Source organism: Periplaneta americana, chromosome 2, assembly GCF_040183065.1.
Source record: "Periplaneta americana isolate PAMFEO1 chromosome 2, P.americana_PAMFEO1_priV1, whole genome shotgun sequence".
Lineage (NCBI taxonomy): Eukaryota > Metazoa > Arthropoda > Insecta > Blattodea > Blattidae > Periplaneta > Periplaneta americana.
In genome coordinates this window covers 19,229,350-19,250,097 of record NC_091118.1, presented here as the reverse complement: position 1 = coordinate 19,250,097, position 20,748 = coordinate 19,229,350, and the positions used below count along the sequence as shown (strand labels likewise).

The following is a 20,748-nucleotide window of genomic DNA, read 5'->3' as shown; positions in this document are numbered from 1 at the left end:
ACAGCAGAAATAACTAAAATGCTCTCTCAATTAATATCATTCAATAAAGGAATTGTATTCCAATGGATACCATCCCATTGTGGAATCCTGGGAAATGAGAATGCGGATGCTTTAGCAAAGAAGGGCAGCACTGCTACTTACAGACCTGTTACCAAATCTATGTATTACTCTGTGAAAAGATTTATTAAATCTACATACTTAGACTTCAACAAACAAAATTTAATAACACAATCCCAAGGGAAAAAATGGAACTCTCTGCATCAAAATCCACAGTTAATTCCCGATTTACCACGAAAATCGTCTGTAGCTGCATTTAGATTGGCAACAGGCCATGATTGTTTGGCCAAACACCTGCATAGAATTGGAATATATCAGTCCCCTAACTGTCCATTGTGCAACTCAAACCAAGAAATGGATTCAGAACACCTCAAAATCTGTGCTTCAGTGGCTGGTCATGATAATATCTTTGAAAAATATTGGAGTGCAAGAGGTCAAATGACTTTATTGTCAAATGCCTGGCATTAGAAAACAACAACAACAATTCAATATACACATTGTCCAATCTAATAGTACGTAACATACAAACAACACCCACCACTGACGAGAGAAAGCACCAAAACTAGAAGCAAGACATGTTGAAGCAGCTTGGAGTGCTTGCAAATTGGATTGTTTTAAACCTTTGTACTTTTAATAGGTACTACTAAAGATAATAAAATGAAACTTTATCATAACATTAAGCTATTTAAGAATAATTGAATTATGTTTAGCAATAATTTTTCACACATTTAATTATAAAGAAATATTTTTTCAGTGGTTTAATTCTAATTTTTTGTTTAAACATATTTAGGTACACTTTACTCTGGGACTATTTGACATACCTTAATGAAACTTTAACTGTGTTTTTCTAAAGATAAATTCTACAATATGTAGCTAAAATAATAAATAAGTGTGATTTAGTTTCTTGTTTTAAAACTATTATTTTTATTACAAAAAGTTAATAATTCTTGAACAAGATAATACAATACATTTTTAATCATTTAATATGCATATATTTGATAAAATTTTAGGTTTGAATTGAAGGAAGTGTTGTTTACCACAAAATATAAAAATTGAACAGTTATAGATCTATCAATATCTGAGAAAAGTGCATCTAAATGTGGGAGAAAAAAAAAAAAGCTTAAATTGTTATATATTTAGGTAAAATTTCATTTAATTATCTTTAGCAGTATTAAAAACTACAAATTACTCCAATTTCCAAGCATTTTAAGCAACACTCTAACTACCCAGTGTCCTTAAGAGGAGAAACTGAGTGACATTGCAATTTTATTTATTATGTCAAAATTCAATCATGGAAAGCAAGGGCTGTATGCGAAATCTCACTCATTATTATACTTACGTCTCAGTCAAACCATCTTCCTCCAATACATCTGGCTTCATCCCCTCCTTGATGTTGTCCTCATTCTGTGACTCTTCCTGAAGAAAGAAAATGCTGATGAGGTACACTAAATATAACAACGAGAAATGAAAGAAGATATTTCATAACCACACCAGGATGCTGAATATTATAGGAAAGAACAGACATCAGTGTTGCAAGGTGTTCCGTATTGCGCAGGATGTCCCATATTTGATGCCTGAAACACTGGTCTCATATGAGATTCATAAGACACACTAAAAATATGGATATTGAGTCACAGATAGCCAACAGTTTTTATGGGTTCTTTATTCTTTATCCTTACTGTTTGTCCAGATATCGTGATGTACAATTATGGTAAGAAATGACACTTTTTTTTCTCTTAACATCAATGTCTTCAGAAACGTGACAACAAGGCAAATAAATTTAAATATAAAGCTATTTCTGTTTCACTTAACAGTAATTGTATTCCCAAGCAGTAACTTTTCATGACTATGGTAGAATAACATTGTTGTTGAATGGTGTATAGTACAATACAGTAAAACCCCGATTATCCGTGATCCTATTAACCGATTGGTGGATTATCAAATTGTCTTTCTCGCTCGCAGAAAAAAATATGAAGTACTGTACATTATATTAGTACGAGTGTTTTTTATAAATCTTTACCTTTACGCATCATGGCCATACTGTCTAACTTCTATGCAAAATATCTTCTACAAGCGCCAAAAGAAAACATGTTGTACTACGGCAAAAAGTGCAAGTAATGAGTGGTTTGAGAAAAGAGAAAATGTGGTTCATTTCACATCACAATACAAGATAGGAATTACAACTGTACGCGATTTAGGCTAATGTAAAATAAAATATAAACTGTATAAAATTTGTAAATCTACAACATGAGACCTCTACTATTCCTATGTTTCCACAAACAGTCGTCATAAGGAGTTTCCTTAGCCTTTAAAAACCCGTCGTTGAAAACCAGACTTAAGTACAATAAATAATGTTTTAATAACTGACTTATCGGAAAATCAAATATGAATTATAAAAAAAAAAAACAGACTTAAATTATTGAACTTCTGATCCAATACCTAGCGTATTAAAAGAAAAGACCATAGAGGAAATTAGAAAAATATTATGTAGTTGGTTTATAAAACTTTTTATGGTATAGATTATCCGATTTTTTCAATTAACCGTTCACTCCACCCCTTTCATTACCACGGATAATAGAGGTTCTATTGTATGTATAAACACGCGAAAAATGTCTTACTCATCAGCATGACACAAATAGGACGTGTTGCATTAAGAATACACAACATTTATTATTATATCTGTAGGGACACAAACTTTGCAATTACATCTTTTCTGATAGATTATTAATGTCTCTTCAAATCTTAATAAAAACAAATGAATAGTTAGAAATTAATATAAAAGCTTAATGATGTGAACCTAAGGTAATTTTTCCTTATAATGTGTTTTAACATATTAGCATATGCTCGGAAATGGTATGAATCGATTTCTCTCTCTCTCTCTCTTTTACAGGTTCCTAATGTTTCCTCGAGGAGTTAACTGATGCGACTAAGCAACTGTCCCTTATTTACATTCTGAAACCTAGCAGACGGCTATTCTGCACCAATATAAGGCAAATGGAAATGCAAAAACAATCAAGAATTGTCATACGTTTTCATTTACGAAAATTATCGTCATTAATAAAATATTACAATATAGTTTTGGTTATTACCACTTACTTACTGGCTTTTAAAGAACCCGGAGGTTCATTGCCGCTCTCACATAAGCCCGCCATTGGTCCCTATCTCAGCAAGATTAATCCAGTCTCTACCATCATATCCCACCTCCCTCAAATCCATTTTAATATTATCTTCCCATCTACATCTCGGCCTCCCCAAAGGTCTTTTTCCCTCCGGCCTCCCAACTAACACTCTATATGCATTTCTGGATTCTCCCATATGTGCTACATGCCCTGCCCATCTCAAACGTCTGGATTTAATGTTCCTAATTATGTCAGGTGAAGAATATAATGCGTGCAGCTCTGCGTTGTGTAACTTTCTCCATTCTCCTGTAACTTCATCCCTCTTAGCCCCAAATATTTTCCTAAGACCCTTATTCTCAAAAACCCTCAATCTCTGTTCCTCTCTCAAAGTGAGAGTCCAAGTTTCACAACCATAAAGAACCGGTAATATAACTGTTTTATAAATTCTAACTTTCAGATTTTTTGACAGCAGACTAGATGACAAAAGCTCCTCAACCGAATAATAACAGGCATTTCCCATATTTATTCTGCGTTTAAATTCCTCCCGAGTGTCATTTATATTTGTTACTGTTGCTCCAAGATATTTGAATTTTTCCACCTCTTCAAAGGATAAATCTCCAACTTTTATAGTTCCATTTCATACAATATTCTGGTCACGAGACATAATCATATACTTAGTCTTTTCGGGATTTACTTCCAACCCTATCCCCTTACTTGCTTCAAGTAGACTTTCCGTGTTTTCCCTAATCGTTTGTGGATTTTCTCCTAACATATTCACGTCATCCGCATAGACAAGCAGCTGATGTAACCCGTTCAATTCCAAACCCTCTCTGTTATCCTGAACTTTCCTAATAGCATACTCTAGAGTGAAGTTAAAAAGTAAAGGTGACAGTGCATCTCCCTGCTTTAGCCCACAGTGAATTGGAAAAGCATCAGATAGAAACTGACCTATACGGACTCTGTTGTAAGTTTCACTAAGACACATTTTAATTAATCGAACTAGTTTCTTGGGAATATCAAATTCAATAAGAATATTATATAAAACTTCTCTCTTAACCGAGTCATATGCCTTTTTGAAATCTATGAATAACTGATGTACTGTACCCTTATACTCCCATTTTTTCTCCAATATCTGTCGAATACAAAACATCTGATCAATAGTTGATCTATTACGCCTGAAACCACACTGATGATTCCTAATAATTTCATCTACATATGGAGTTAATCTGCTCAAAAGGATATTCGACAAAATTTTGTAGGATGTCAGCAAAAGTGATATTCCTCGAAAGTTACTACAGTTAGTCTTGTCCCCTTTCTTAAAAATAGGTTTGGTTATTATTATTATTATTAATACATCCGTCTGCCATAACAGATGCCCATAAAGGTCCAGAAAACAATTTCATACATACAAGAAATAGAGAGAAATAAGAAATATATCAATATAATTGGTAGTAATCAAATGGAATATGAAATTTAGAAAGTTAGAAATTTAAACATTATATAAATAATTATGCAAAATGCCTATGGATATGTTTAAGATATTTAAATAAATATTTTTAATATCTTGGGATGTCATATCATAATTCAATTTCATAAAAAGCTTCTTATCTATCTAAAAAATGTTATGTTTTATTTAACGACGCTCGCAACTGCAGAGGTCATATCAGCGTCACCGGATGTGCTGGAATTTTGTCCCACAGGAGTTCTTTTACATGCCAGTAAATCTACTGACATGAGCCTGTCACATTTATGCACACTTAAATGCCATTGACCTGGCACGGGATCAAACCCGCAACCCTGGGCATAGAAGGCCAGCGCTATATGAACTCGCCAACCTGGTCGACTCTTATCTATCTAAACACGTACTTACACATAATTAGAACTGTCTTCGAAAACAGTGAAGTGAACATGAATTTTGAAAAAAAAAAAAAGAAGTTTATAAGAAATTTCTTATCCATCCACAAACGCATTTACAAAAAATAACAATTAATTTCGAAAATGTTCTTCAATAACCAAAAACAGCATGAATTTTGGTAAAAAAAAAGTTTCTATAAGTGTACAGACAGAAAATGACTGCACTGTCAATTGCTTAGGCACTGGACGAACGACATCATAATGCAGTCATAGCAGCACAATAGATCAGGTAATCACTTACTAGTGAAAGCGATTTTTCCTCTTCTCCATTTCCATATTCAGTCTTTATAAACAATGATTCAATTTCGGGTTGTGTTTCAACTGCATCAGCAACAGCAGCATCTTCATACTTTGAAGTCACTGGGTTGATTTCTGGTTGTGTTTCAAGTACATCCGCAGCAATTTGGCTATTACTCTTCTCCTGACACAAGAGATTTATATCAGTTCTTGGTTTAATTAAATCGCCATCTTCGTGACTTAATTCGTCTCCCTGAATATTTTTATCTTGCGAAAAACTTTTCTCGCGAATATTAAATTCGAGGGGCGTCTCATTGATATGTCTGCGTGCGTGTCTTAGAAGGTTCCGTTTATATCGAAAGTTCTTACCACAAAAGTTGCATTTGTGAGACTTGACATCAGTATGAATGAATGCGTTGATGTCTGGTTGTGTTTCAAGTACATCTGCAGCAATTCGGCTATTACTCTTCTCCTGACACAAGAGATTTATATCAGTTCTTGGTTTAATTAAATCGCCATCTTTGTGAGTTAATTCGTCTCCCTGAATATTTTTATCTAGCGAAAATCTGTCCTCGCAAACATTAAATTCGAGAGGCGTCTCATTGATATGTCTGCGTGCGTGTCGTCGAAGGTTTCGATTATATCGAAAATCCTTACCACAACAGTTGCATTTGTAAGGCCTGACGTCAGTATGAGTGAATTTGTGTAATGTGAGACTACATGCACGGTAAAAACTCTTGCCACAGACGTCACAATCAAAAGGCTTGCTTTCATGGTGTCCGTCCATGTGTTGCTGAAAATACTGAAACTGCACAAAATCCTTGTCACAAATATGACACTTGAAATTTCCCTCGCGTACATTCTTGTGCTTCCTCAATTTATGTCTTTGAAGATTATGCCGTCGTGTAAAATTCTTATTACAAATATTGCATTTTAAATGCTTCGTGCCTTCATTAGAAGTGTTCACTTGTAAGTGCATGTCATTTGCAGCATTACTGAGGGTAACACAATCCATATCACACTGTCCCTCATTAGAGAAGTCTATGGGCATATTGAAGGTATCACTTTCTTGGATCCTCAAATTATCCTGGGAATGTGGCTGCATAGTCCTGTAAATTAAAAAGAATGATTACAATCAGTGGCGTAGTTGGGGGGGGGGGGGCTCGTTGAGCCCTAGTCCCCTCCTCCCCATTTTTAAAGAAATATTTTACAACTATATCAGATTTAAACCATGAAAAAACAATTGACTAATGGCATTGAGAATGCAACACTGAAAGGAAAATATTGCATCATTGATTTTACATATAACACATGTCAACCAAATTTCAAGATTTTTCTCCCCAAGAAATGAAAGCAGGGGACTTCTAGGAATTCATGATCCCTGAATATGAATATGAAATCGAAAATCTTCTGTAGTCACACTGAAAATCTTTCATAAAAATATTGTACATATAGGCTATATATATTTGTAATTTCACGTTCTTAAATTATATGTTACTGCAGCATTTCAAATTATCAGTATTAATTTAAAAGGATTGCAGCACAAACAACATTATTTATTCTTACGGGTACATATTTTTTAAATTAAAATATTAAAATCAAGGATATCAAAGTGAATCTATTTTCAATATAAGAAAGTTTTTCTGGAACTCTCCCTTTTTAGATGAACCCAGAAACCTCTCTCTCCCTCTCTTATAAGAAACCAACAATTGTCCACAAGCATATTGTAGGATCATTTTTCTCTAAACTGCCTTTCTGTTTCAGATATTTTGTGATGAAATATGTTATGTTGGCGTAATTTTAAGTATGACAGTAATAACTAAACCATAGAACACATAAAATTATAAAAAACAAAATAAATCACTAATACATAATAACAACCATAATTACAAACACAGAATCAGATATGGAGATACTACACTTCACATCAAAAAGTACATTATTAAATAAATAAATAAATAAATAAATAAATAAATAAATAAATCAATCAATCAATCAATCAATCAATCAATCAATCAATCAATCAATCAATCAATCAATCAATCTTAATGTATGCAGCTATTTGCTTACAACATAAGGTCCACTATAGTTCACTGTAGTCTTTTCAGTTCCTGTTTTTCATGAGAAATGAGGGGTATTTTGATCGCTGTTCATTATAGATGCCTGTTGCTAGTAGCCAGTGTTGGGGTGTAGTCAATATATACTGCAGGGCTGTGTCTTCTGCAACTGGTACTGATGATTTTTATTTACTTCTTTTGTGGTTTATGGATGGACAGTATAGAAGAATGTGTTCCAGATCTTCATCATGATTATTACACCACAGACAAGTAGGATTATCAGAAAGGTACAATTGTGTGACAATGTGACCTGTTCTGGCTCTTGTTAAAAATGTTTGAACATGTCTGGGCAAGTTTTTGTACATTTCCAGGGCATCTGGTTTCTTTTGTACGCACTGCAAAATTTTTCCTTTGTCAGAAGAGAGCCAATTCTTGATCCATACGTTTGTAAAATGAGAGTTTACTGAAGCGAAGGGATTGGATAGAGATATCACTTGGAGAGATCTTGGTTTCAAATATGTTGCCTGTTTTGCAATGTTATCGACTTTCTCGTTTCCAGGTATACCACAATGATTAGGTATCCATTGAAATGTTATTTCATTTTGGAGTTCTTTTAGTTTACTTAGTTGTTTCTGAATTGGAATAATTCTATGTGCATATAGATTAGGTACATATTTAATTATTAAATATAACCCCCTTGGAGTCGGTAAGTATGCAAATAATTTTTCTGAAATTTGAGTAACACACTGAAGAGCAGCATCAATAGCTAGCAATTCAGTGTCAAGACTGCAGGAGGATGAACATGGTATGAAATAACTTTCTTGATATTTTGGAATATAATACCCTGCTCCTGATGTCCCATTATTAGGATTCAATGATCCATCTGTATAAATTTGAAGGTGATCCTTATATGTGCTGCAGAGTAGTCATGGCATCATGGCATCTAACTTAAGAATGTATGGAGGATCATTTTTGGAATGATTTCCTGTGATATAGATTGGTATTTCTTCTTTGTTTATTTTATAGAAATTACACAGGATATTATCCGACAGATTGAAGAACGTATGAGATCTAGATGAGTTTTGCAATTTTAAATTTATTTTTAGATCCTTTTGTAATACATAGTGTCTGACTGATTGAATATTACATTCAATTTCTAGGGCAACAGTTGATGTGGTTTTTGGTACTCATAATCTTAAGGCTGACCAAAACTAGAATGAAAACAAGCAGTAGTAGCAACAGCAGTTCACCAGATGCTGACGAAGGCACGCGAACCAGTGTCAAAAAGGGTCCATCCATTGTACTAGGTATATTATCTTTTTAACGACTTCGATACTTTTGAAGTTTTAAGGTTTTATAAAGATTTATATTTTAAACAGGAATATGAAGAGGAATAAAATTAAAAGGAAAATAATTGCAGATTGTATTCTTAGCATAAATCCAAAGGATACATGAAGACTCGAAATACCAAGTGTCATTTTGAAATATTCGAGGAAAACAAGTTATACATTAAAGCTATAAACACATACACGTTGTTGTTGTTGTTATCTAATACCGGGCTCTGGCAACGAAGCCATTAGCGTTCTTGTTCTCCAATATTTCTCTGTGGTGGATCCATCAGGTAGAACTTCACAGGTTTGTAGATGATCTTCAGTTATTTCTTCTTCTTTGTTGCATAGGGGGAAATTTGGATTTGTGTAAATTCCTATTTTATTCAAGTGTTTGGCCAAATAATCGTGTTCTGTAAGCAGTCCGAATTTTGCTACTGCAGATTTACGTGGGATTTCTGGAATAATTTTTGTTTTTTTTTTTAATTAAAATGCTCCATTTTTTATCTCTGGCTTTGGTACATAGTGCTTGGTTTTGCTTGATTATATATTTATTTTTAATTAGTCTTTTGATGGATGTAAAAGGTAATAATAATAATAATAATAATGATTTATTTAACCTGGCAGAGTTAAGGCCATACGGCCTTCTCTAACACTCAACCAGGCTTGTATTTTTATTCTGAATTAAATTGGATCCTTTTTTGGCAAGAAAGTCAGCAGTTTCAATTCCAGCAATTCCGCAATGTGCAGGTATCCATTGCAATTGAATTCTTTTCTGTAGTTTTTGAAGTTGTTGGATCATTTTGTGACATTCTTTAATTTGGATTGACATCATTTTATATGAATTTATTGCATATAATGCTACTTTAGAATCAGAGAGAATGACAGCATTTTGAAATTTATCTATTCTGTACAGTAGGTGTTGGAGTGAGATATGAATAGCCATTATTTCCGCATCAAAATTTGTTGTATGATATCCTGCTGGTTGATAAAATGAGAATAACGCACACGTACACGTTCCACCATCTATGAACGCTTACTAAAACAACCATGGGGATATAGGTAGTAATAGGCTTACTTTTTGGTGTTCGGGGTTTTTTACCAAAATTTATATATAATTTTTTAATCAATTATCAATACTATTTTTTGTAATTAAAAAAAATCATCCAAATTCTTAAATATTCCCTGCAGATTATACAATATCATTTATACCACTCAGAAGGTCTTAATTAAGGCTATACCATAATATAATTTCAAATAAAATCTTTTATTTATAAGTTTAATTTTAAGGTTATCTTTTAAGATTTTATTTTATAATTGATACTGACGATGCTTAATTATTACAATTTACTTTTACAAGAATATTCAACTTTAATTCATTATATCACAGCTATTAATTTCCAGGATGCTTGTGGTCACCCTTAATTAAGGCCAGACAATTTATTTCTCTTTAAATCTCTTTCTCTTTAACATGAATAAACATTAGATGAAACGGAGTATCGAATGGTTAAGAATTCACACTGATATTGCAGTTGGTTTTCTCGATAAAAAAATAGCAAATTTTCAAAATGTGTATGAGATGAATAGTACTACTAGGTTCTTGGTGGCATATTAATACCACCAGCAGGTTTAAAGTGTTAATCTCAACATTGTTATTGGAAGTATTTTCTGACTGGATGAATATGACGTAAACTTAAGTTAATTTCTCTGACAAAGATTATCGGCATATTGTCTATACCACATCAGGTATCACTTTGTGTATTAAAAAGCTACTCAAGATTTGGTTACAGCTATTTCCACTATAACTGCATTGATTAAAAAGGGACAGATTAATTTTTAATAATGAGTATTACAATCAGAGTGCATCATTTACATTTGGATTCACTGACAATTATTAAATGTGGACAAATTTCAGCAACATTTTGGAAAAATCATTGTACACAGAAAGATGAACAGAAAGAGCTAGAGAAATGGTATGACGAAAATCACTTTTATCTATCAGAGATGCTGGACACAGTATTTATTGAAGTCTTAAAAAATTTTTTTTTAAAAACATCAAAACATTTTCTCTTTAAATTTCGAATATTGAGGAAGTAAAAGCTGTAACTAAATCAGCTGATACTGTCTTGAGAACGCTCTGTACCAAAATATTTTATTTTTTATTTTATTGGGTTATTTTATGACGCTGTATCAACATCTAGGTTATTTAGCGTCTTAATGATATGTAGGTGATAATGCTGGTGAAATGAGTCCGGGGTCCAACACCGAAAGATACCCAGCATTTGCTCGTATTGGGTTGAGCGAAAACCCCGGAAAAAACCTCAACCAGATAACTTGCCCCGACCGGGATTCGAACCCGGGCCACCTGGTTTCACGGCCAGACGCGCTGACCGTTACTCCACAGGTGTGGACACCACCAAAATATCAATACATTAAACACTAAATTGCAGTCTGTTCCTTTTAAGAGGAAACACAAAGCAAATGGCATTTCTTAATCACAATTGGTGCATGGAAAGCAAAATTACAGATTAAAGTATACATATTATACTTACGTCTCATTTAAGTTATTTTTCTTTATTTCTGGGATGATTTCCTCTTCGATATCGTGTACATTTCTTGATGCTTCCTAATAAAGAAAAATGCTATTAACATAGAGTAATATGACGTATTATATGCTGTTCAGCAAGTATTATTACAAAGACGTATCGTGTGCATGCAAAGACTCATGAACAATTGCTTTGTAATGTATTTGAAAATATTTACAAGGTTAAGAAAAAAATCAATATTTTTAAGAATGACTTAGAAAACTTATGGAAATACTTTCAACTATAGAACCTATATTTGCTGATTAATCACTAACAATTAACTAAGTTTCTCTAGTTTCTAAAGTCCAAAAATACACAAGATTCTCGTTGAAGAAATTTCATTCCTATTAATTTCATTCATGTCCACAAATTGGAGAGTGGGGAGAAAAGTTTGTTCTATCAAATGATGGGGGAAAAAAAAATCTCATAATGACTTACCACTGATAGTGATGTTATCTCTTCTTCAATTGTATGTTCATTCTGGATAGTCAGTGGATCGATATCTGGTTCTATTTTAATTACTACGGCATCTCCATTCTCTAGATCCAAAGAATCCATATTAGATTCTGTTCCAAACGAATGCATGAGAACTGAAAAGGAAACATTTGCATAGAAATCCTTACTGTTATAACAATTAAGACAATTATTAAAACTTGTGAACGTCTTCTATACAATAAATGTTGTTGTTTTCTAATGCCAGGCATTTGACAATAAAGTCATTTGACCTCCTACACTCCAATATTTTTCAAAGATATTATCATGACCAGCCACTGAAGCACCGATTTTGAGGTGTTCCGAATCCATTTCTTGGTTTGAGTTGCACAATGGGCAGTTAGGGGACTGATATATTCCAATTCTATGCAGGTGTTTGGCCAAACAATCATGGCCTGTTGCCAATCTAAATGCAGCTACAGACGATTTTCGTGGTAATCGGGAATTAACTGTGGATTATGATGCAGAGAGTTCCATTTTTTCCCTTGGGATTGTGTTATCAAATTTTGTTTGTTAAAGTCTAAGTATGTAGATTTAATAAATCTTTTCACAGAGTAATACGTAGATTTAGTAACAGGTCTGTAAGTAGCAGTGCTGCCCTTCTTTGCTAAAGCATCCGCATTCTCGTTTCCCAGGATTCCACAATGGGATGGTATCCATTGGAATACATTTCTTTTATTGAGTGAGCATTTTAGTTATTTCTGCTGTTTGGGATGAAAGTGTGTGTTTAGAGACTACTGATAGAATAGCTGCTTTGGAGTCTGACAATATAACTGCATTCTTAAATTTATTGATGTGACATAGAAGATTCCTGAGACTTTCACTTATTGCAATGATTTCACCATCAAAACTTGTTGTTCCATATCCAAGAGATCTATAAAGTGAGAAGAGACAGCATGTAACACCTGCACCGGCACCTTGTTCTCTGGAGATCAAGGATCCCTTGGTGTATAAATGAAGCCAGTTTTGTGGAGGGTACCTAATATTAATTGTCTCTAAAGACAATTGTTTCAGCATTTCAGTGTTTACTTCTGATTTCAGTATTTCTTCTGTTAAATTTAGATTATATTCTATATTTAAAAGAGTTAAAGGGTTTGGTTTAATTTGTAAGTTTTCTTTTAAATTCGGGATATTGATATTCTGTTTTAATTCTTGAACAATGGATATGAAACTTTTTTGAGTTTTCAATCTACAGAGAGGACTGTATGAATCCCAATTGTTTCCTGGTAATCTGATAAGTTTTTCATATTGAAAAATATACAATACACAATAAATTACGATTAAAATAAATAGTCAATTCTTAAAAGACTTTGACATGAAGAAAATCAGCTGCATTTATTGCAGTACTGCATGTACAGTCTCGGTCCACAACTGTGGAGTAATGATTAGCATGTCTGACTATGAAAGGAGCAGGCTTGGGTCAAATCCTGGTTGGGGTTTTTCCAATGTTTTCCCTCAACCAATTAAAGCAGAATTTCTGATTAATTATCGGCACTGAGCCTCGGACTCCTTTTGTCATTATTTCTTTACATGTACTTATCATCACTACGACAGCCTGGGTTAAGTTCATGGGGCAGTGTGCTGTATTCACACAAGAGCATGACCATTCAGCAACACAGATCACTCACACAAATAAGATTTCTAAGCACAATAAGCCTCAGACTGTGGTGGAAGCTTTCAGGTCCCGTCTCGGTATAAAAAGAAAGATAATGTATGAAAGCAGAGAAGATTTTTTTATTCACAGTTCGAATATGAACTAATTTCATAGCCTACAAATAAACTGGCATTAAAAAGTTTTTTTTAAGTAGCTACATTAACTCTATGATTACCAAGATTTATAATCTCATTAATTATGAGCAGGGCCGCCGACAGAACTTATGGGCCCCTATGCAATACTGTACTCGGACCCCCATTGAAAAAAGTAACAATTACAAGTTACCAGTTATTCTAATCATAATAATCATTTGCAAAATAAATAAGATATCCCATACACAGATACGAACTTAAAAATATACACTTTTATTACATTGAAAACTTTTAGCAAAACTTCACATTAGCACAATATATTATATTCATAAAACATTATTCTTAAACACCTGTAATTTCTAACTTGCAGTCCAACATCAACAAACAACTCTCCTTGACTTCACTGATGCAAAATCATCAATTATATCATCAAAATTTAAAGACCTAGCAAGATCGCTCTCCAGACTAAGGAGCCAAGGTTACTCAGTTGTTCTTGACACATTGTTTATCTGAAAACATTTATTATTCCCTTCATTTTGCTGAAGGATCTTTTAGCATCAGCAACTGTCACAGGAATTGTATAGAATATTCTAATGGCTATGCAAATATTTGGAAATAAAGTATCCAGCTTTAATTCCCTCAGACTATTTAGGAGATTCATGGGTTTCAGTGGGGTTGGCCCTAAATTAGAGGCATGAATTGATTTTAAATATTTCGGCTCATCATTGATCTCTTTATTAATATCTTCATAATATTTTTCACGCAGTCTACCATCCATATTAATATCTTACAATTTTTTCTGTCTCTCCTTGTGCTTCTCAGCTCCCGACTTATGCCTGTACTTGTCCATTGTGCAGTTAAACTATAACCAGTAACACTAATGAACAGAATTTACTAGACAAACGACAACGAAAAGACGAAAGTTGCGACACGAAACATACAATGTACTGAAAAGGAAACGTATACTGCTACTTCGTTTGAGAGCGTCCACTAGCATATTGTGGTGGGCCAACGGGGGTTTGGTAGTTAAAAAGGACAAGCCAATAGATTTATTTATTTATTTTTTTATTTTATTGGGTTATTTTACGACGCTGTATCAACATCTAGGTTATTTAGCGTCTGAATGAAATGAAGGTGATAATGCCGGTGAAATGAGTCCGGGGTCCAGCACCGAAAGTTACCCAGCATTTGCTCGTATTGGGTTGAGGGAAAATCCCGGAAAAAACCTCAACCAGGTAACTTGCCCCGACCGGGATTCGAACCCAGGCCACCTGGTTTTGCAGCCAGACGCGCTGACCGTTACTCCACAGGTGTGGACAAGCCAATAGATAATTGAACATGTTCAGTACACGCGATGGGAACATAATTCTGGCAAATGCCGGGGCCCTCAATTGTCGTGTCGGTGAACATTAATGTGGGAAACTGATATTCTATTATATAAAAGTTAAACATTTACATAATGAAGTGGTAATTTGTATTAATTCTACTATTGTTGAGTTAATATGTCAAATTTATGTAACAAATATTCTTACAAAATTTTATAGTACCAGTATGTATCTGTGAATAATTATTCGTGATAATGAAAAGTAATCAGACTCAATCTGACGGGCCCTTATTGCTCACGGGCCCATATGCACTCGCCCCCTTTGCCCCCCCTTCTCGGCGTATGACAAGCTATTATCATTGATCTTGCGAGTCAAAGAAAGCGGGTTAACAATAGGGTGACCAGACTCTTCTTTTTCGCGAACATGCCTTCATTTTTATATCTGAGTCCTCTGACTACGAACAAACTTTTTAATTTTTGCAAAATGTCCTACTTTTCGTTCATCAAAATGTAAGTATATTCTGCATTGAGGCTTTTACAGTTTGTAATGACGCCACAGCAATAGTTTCAATTCTTTTCGAAGCACAGCACTGCTGTTGATAATAGAATCTGTGAAAGATAAAATTGCTAGTAAAATAAAATTTTAAGCAATGCTGCTGTCAATTCTTCCAAAAGAACGTCCAACCTATATCAAAATTTTTCTTAAAATAGATGAGTAGCCCAGTTGCAAAACCAGCTAACTGTAAAAAATATGAAAAATGAGATAATGGTAACCATGGTTTCAGTTCGTCATTAGCTACGTAATAAGCCATACATTCGGTTACAAATCCAACTCTAAACCCTTTAAATCTAGTAAATAAAATTGCATACGGTTGCAAAACCTGCTAAGTGTGGAGAGTGTTAGGATGCAATACCTGCTAACTGCACAATGCCATGTTTACTTTTGCAAAACCTGCTAAATGTCACTGAGACAACATGGCCATATTGAGAGTTACGGATGCAAAAGCTGCTATTTCGATCTCCATAAGAATTACATTGAGCATACTAAAATAACGAATAAGATATTATTAGACGCTGATAATAAAGCTACTTTTGCTCCTATAGTTAAATTGACTATACTGCTGCATTTAAGACATCAGCTGAGAGTTTCTGCCCGCACTCTATCGGGGACTTCTAACCTTTTATGTTAAGTGTGTTGAAGTCTTGAAGTGGTTACTGTGATTATCTTGCAGTTTTTTCGACTTTTGCCGAAATGAGTGTGGATGGATATGGTGTATCCTGTTTCAATAACTCTGTTAGTGTTGAGGGAGATGATACAGATGATGAAGAGAATGGTACCAGTGAAAAAGCGAATCCAAAAGTTTAAACAAAAAAGTTAAACATTTCCAAAAGGACTACTGTCTTCGCGCTACGAGTTGGCGCGGGGAGTCGATAGGCGGGACGGGGGAACTATACGCTATGCTCTGACCTGAAAACTTCGTCCACTTACTTGGCTACACGGGAACGGAGTCAGACATAAAAGATTCCGCATCTTCGGTGCTGTCGCTATGACTACCATTATCACATTTTTCAAAATTTGTGGAGTATGATCTGTCCATGATAATCGACTGTTTATGTTCCAGCCGTGTGTATTAATTCGAATCTCTCAACAAAGCCATTACCCCACACTACAGTAAAAACCCCGCTATTATTTTCACAAAGTCGCAAAGACTCATAGACACGTGCAGTAGATGTTTGTGGAACAGGAATATTGCAGTGGACAGCGCGGTGCGCATGCGCGACTGTTTCCCCTTCGCCCCGTCTAAGTACTTCAGCCGCCTTCTCCTGGCGTGACAACAGTACATTTCAATGGGTGTCATCCTTAAAGAAGCAAACATCAGGGACATTGAAAGACTTCTGGAATTGCACTTCAGGTAGGACTGGCTTCGGAATGCAAACCTGACCTTCTATACCGAAATGTTCAACCAGCAGCAAGACCTTGCTTTTGCAGACCTGAGTGAAGATGAGGACGATCATACGGATGTAGTGGACTTGGAACTCATGGATGAGGAAGAACCGAACATTTTGTAAAGTGTTATATTATATTGATATTTGTAGAAATTGCAACACCAAGAAGGATACATGTGACTGAAATGAAATTGATATCACAGTTTAGGTACATGACAATACACAAAGGATTAGAATTACAGATCTGTACCTGATCTGTGACCGTGAGATTTCAGTATGGAGTGAAGCCTCCATGCGCTGCAATCAGAGCTTCTAAGCGTCTTGGATATGTTCCTGGGGAATCTCCCTCCACGCAGTTTGTATGCGAGTCCACAAAGCATCAAGAGTGGGTGCTGGAGGACCATGACGAACAAGTTGCCGACCAACCATATCCCAGACATGTTCGATGGGCGAAATGTCTGGTGAACGTGCAGGCTAGAAAAGCAGTGATACCCGTCGTTCTTCGAAGAAGACTTGCACAATCCTCGCCACATGTGATCGGACATTGTCCTGCTGAAATATGGCATGTGGAGTTGCCTGAGGGAGGGGTAGTACCTCGGACTCTAAGACCTCTCTAATGTAGCGGTTGAAGTTCAGATTGTCCTGAATACGTAGGAAGAGAGATCGCATATTGTATCACACTAGGAATTTGTCCGCAATGCCGCTCAACAATACAGGCTCTCAGACTGCTTTCACCATGGTAGCGCTTAACACGTATGTGACCATCACTGTAGGACAAGTTGAAGCGGGACTCGTACGAACACACTACATTTGGTACTCTGTTTTACACATCTCCCGAGTTTGGGGTCGTTCGGGCCATTCTTTCTGGGTGTTGCACTTTTCACAAACAGTAGTACATAAGTAAACCTTCAAACTATAACATTAGTATTCTATTCTCCTTTTTTACTTTTTTATAGTACAATATTTATGTGTTTAATCAAATCTAGGTATGTAACGAAAATAAGAATGTTCTCCTCTACCGTCAGTTTGTTTCCAAGTTAGTCTTGTCGGATAAATTGTTATAATTGATCAAATACCAGGTTTTGCAAGCGAATGTATCGTTAATATGGCTACCTATAGAGTTGCAAATCCTGCTAACTGCTCTGTTCGGCTGCAAAACCTGCTATTTGCAAATTAATATACAATATAACTAATTACCTATTAATCATATATATTACTGAGCTGTAGGAAGACAGACTAAATATTTTTTCCCCATTATTTAAACTAGAAATCATACCTCTAGCATCTATGAATAAGTTTTTACACAATTTTCCTCATTTGCCAAAATTCGTCTAACTTGCAAATAGCTGGTTTTGCAAATTGGCTACTCAGATAGAGTTAATTGGAAACAGCATGTCGAGAGAATGCCAACAGAAAGATGGCCAAAGGCAGTGCTACATTACCGCCCTTCTCGACAACGATCTGTTGGAAGACCATTAAAAAGATGGCATGAGACCATTGAGACCGCAACAGACCACTTGGTCTAGTGCTTGATGATGATGATGATGATGATGATGATGATGATGATGATTATGATGATGACTGCTGTTAAGAATTTCATAAATATCTATTAGAGAAACCTAAGTTAAATGCTTTGACAGGAATATCGACCTCACGCAAGTATCAACGTGCTTGGTACCTTTCTTTTTTTAATATTTGTATCAGTAAAAATGTTCAAATTTCTAAATTTCATCACATTACTAATGTTTTAAAATCGATAAATGATATTAGTTTGTCATTATTTCCATTAGACTGGTCCACATTATCTCATACTACTGTCCTCTTTTCCAAAACAGAGGATCTGATCACCCTAGTTCAGCATTTCTCAAGGTGTGTTCTACGGAGCCTAAGGGTTCCGTGAGCAAATCCTAGATGTTTCCTGAGTCTAAATAGTTTTTAAATTTTAATCTATTATAAGCAGAAGATACTATAACATGTAGGCCTATACAAAAATCACGAAAATATGAATGAATTGCAATATGAAACATCACGAATAATAATAATAATAATAATAATAATAATAATAATAATAATAATAATAATAATTTAAGTTGATCTATGAAAATTAAAACATCCGACTATTTTGCGTTAAGCACATACCGTAAATTGTTTCCTTCTAAATTGGTACCAAATTTCACATTACTATGTTCTACATTCGACTCTATATTTTAGGCCAGGGGGCAGCACTAAAGTAATACGAGGGAAAGGGGGGCCCCTCACCATCACAAACGCTGAGAAACACTGTACACAGGCTCAGTATACATTACAATACACAATACAATGCTTGAAATGTTACCATCTTTAAGTTCGCAAGATAACACAAGAAAAGTTGTTAATATCTTAAGAAGTGTTGACCTGGAAATATTATGAAGTCTGAAGAGAAATGTTTAGTCAGCAGAAACGAAATGTGTATAATTTATTTATGAAATGCCTAGACCTACTCACATTAAAAACAACCACTACACGTAATGCAATTTGAGCTATTTTTATTTTAAATCCAGTTTAATGATCCCGTTGCAGTGAGTCTGATTCGCTTGATTTAACAACAATCGTGTAATGGACACTGCATTAGGCAATGGAATAAATCGAAGGATTTGATAAGATTCACAAATCAAGGTCATATCAAAATAAAACAACTATCGGCATAATAAACACAAAATAGTTGTTAGTACTTCCTTGCCAAAGATTGTAAATTCCATTGTTATTTCATGCGTGCAAGAACGACCTAAGCAGGGAGCGCTAAAGTTTACCATTGCCGACTACGGTATCATATTAACAGCAGAAGGCTACACAACAATTTTGTTACCGTAAAATGGGCTCAAAAGGGACGCAGGGGGTGAATAGGGACGAAGTTTTGTTATTTTTTTTATTTCTTTGTGTCAAATAGTAAATATAATAATGAGTGTATATTTTTGTTCACTCATTATAAATGAAAACATAAACACTCTTATCATTATATTTAATCTTTGATACTAATAAAACTTCGTCCCTATTCAACCCCTGCATCCCCATTTTACGGTAGTTTTAAAGAAAGGCTACTTTAATGTTCAGGCGCAATTATGTAAATACATATTCACCATATTTTTAATTTGTACCATCCTTTCATAAATAGGGAAAGAAATTTTTTCTGTAAATATATTATATTCTCAGAATGGTCTGCTGTTCTTTAAAGCTTTTTCTACTAGGTACTAACTTACCAAACATTAGTAAACTGTTGCTATGATGATTCTATTGAAAAGGCCAGTAAATCCATCTGTATTTCACAATGAAAAATGAAAATAAACGAAAGCTGTTGTCCAATCAACTTATCTTCTTGCCTTGTAGTTTAGAATAGCTTTCATTAAGGGAGAACACTAGTGAGATTTTGGCCAAATTCTTTGGGGGGGGGGGGGAAATCGATATTTTGTTTTTTTTGTAGGTACTTCTGAAGATATCATATAAAACATTTTAGCATGCTTTTCTATGAAGTGTCATTTTTATTGGTGTTGATATTCCTACCACCATCAACAAATAAAAATCAGGATGAGACGAAAAAGTTCTCTCTCACATTGGGTTGTTGTTGTTTGTTGTTCTCTAATGGCCGCAATTTGGGCTCATTTAACCCATTTTGCTTCTTGTTTCCAAATAAAGTTGAGAAAAGCTATTTTGTTGTGCTTCCTTATTCAGTGCAGTGCATGTGAATAGGTGTTCTCTTCCCACAGATGAACCTGGCTAGTTGCATAAGGGGCATTCTTCAATGTTAAGGATTCCAATTTTGCAGAGATGTGCTACAAGGCAGTCATGACCGGTGTTCAATCTGAAGGCGGCAACAGCTTCTTGTCTTGGTTTTAAGCTATATGTTTTCCAAAGTTTGTTGATATCTGTCCATTTTTTCCCTTCTGATTGTTGATCAATTTTATGGAC

The 20,748-nt window shown here is 34.7% G+C and overlaps 1 protein-coding gene across 5 annotated transcripts in view; it reads right to left on the bottom strand.

Moving 5' to 3' along the window:
• The window catches only part of LOC138714982 (zinc finger protein 62 homolog), a 50,525-nt gene that overhangs the window by 16,902 nt on the left and 12,875 nt on the right, over positions 1 to 20,748 (bottom strand). For 2 of the 5 annotated variants that reach the window (XM_069847326.1, XM_069847336.1), the window contains 4 exons: positions 11,736 to 11,887; positions 11,265 to 11,338; positions 5,332 to 6,436; positions 1,397 to 1,473 (listed from right to left, as the gene is read on the bottom strand). In XM_069847326.1, the coding sequence (XP_069703427.1) occupies positions 1,397 to 1,473; positions 5,332 to 6,436; positions 11,265 to 11,338; positions 11,736 to 11,887 (1,408 nt within the window). The other 3 variants (XM_069847356.1, XM_069847349.1, XM_069847341.1) reach the window with 3 other exon arrangements.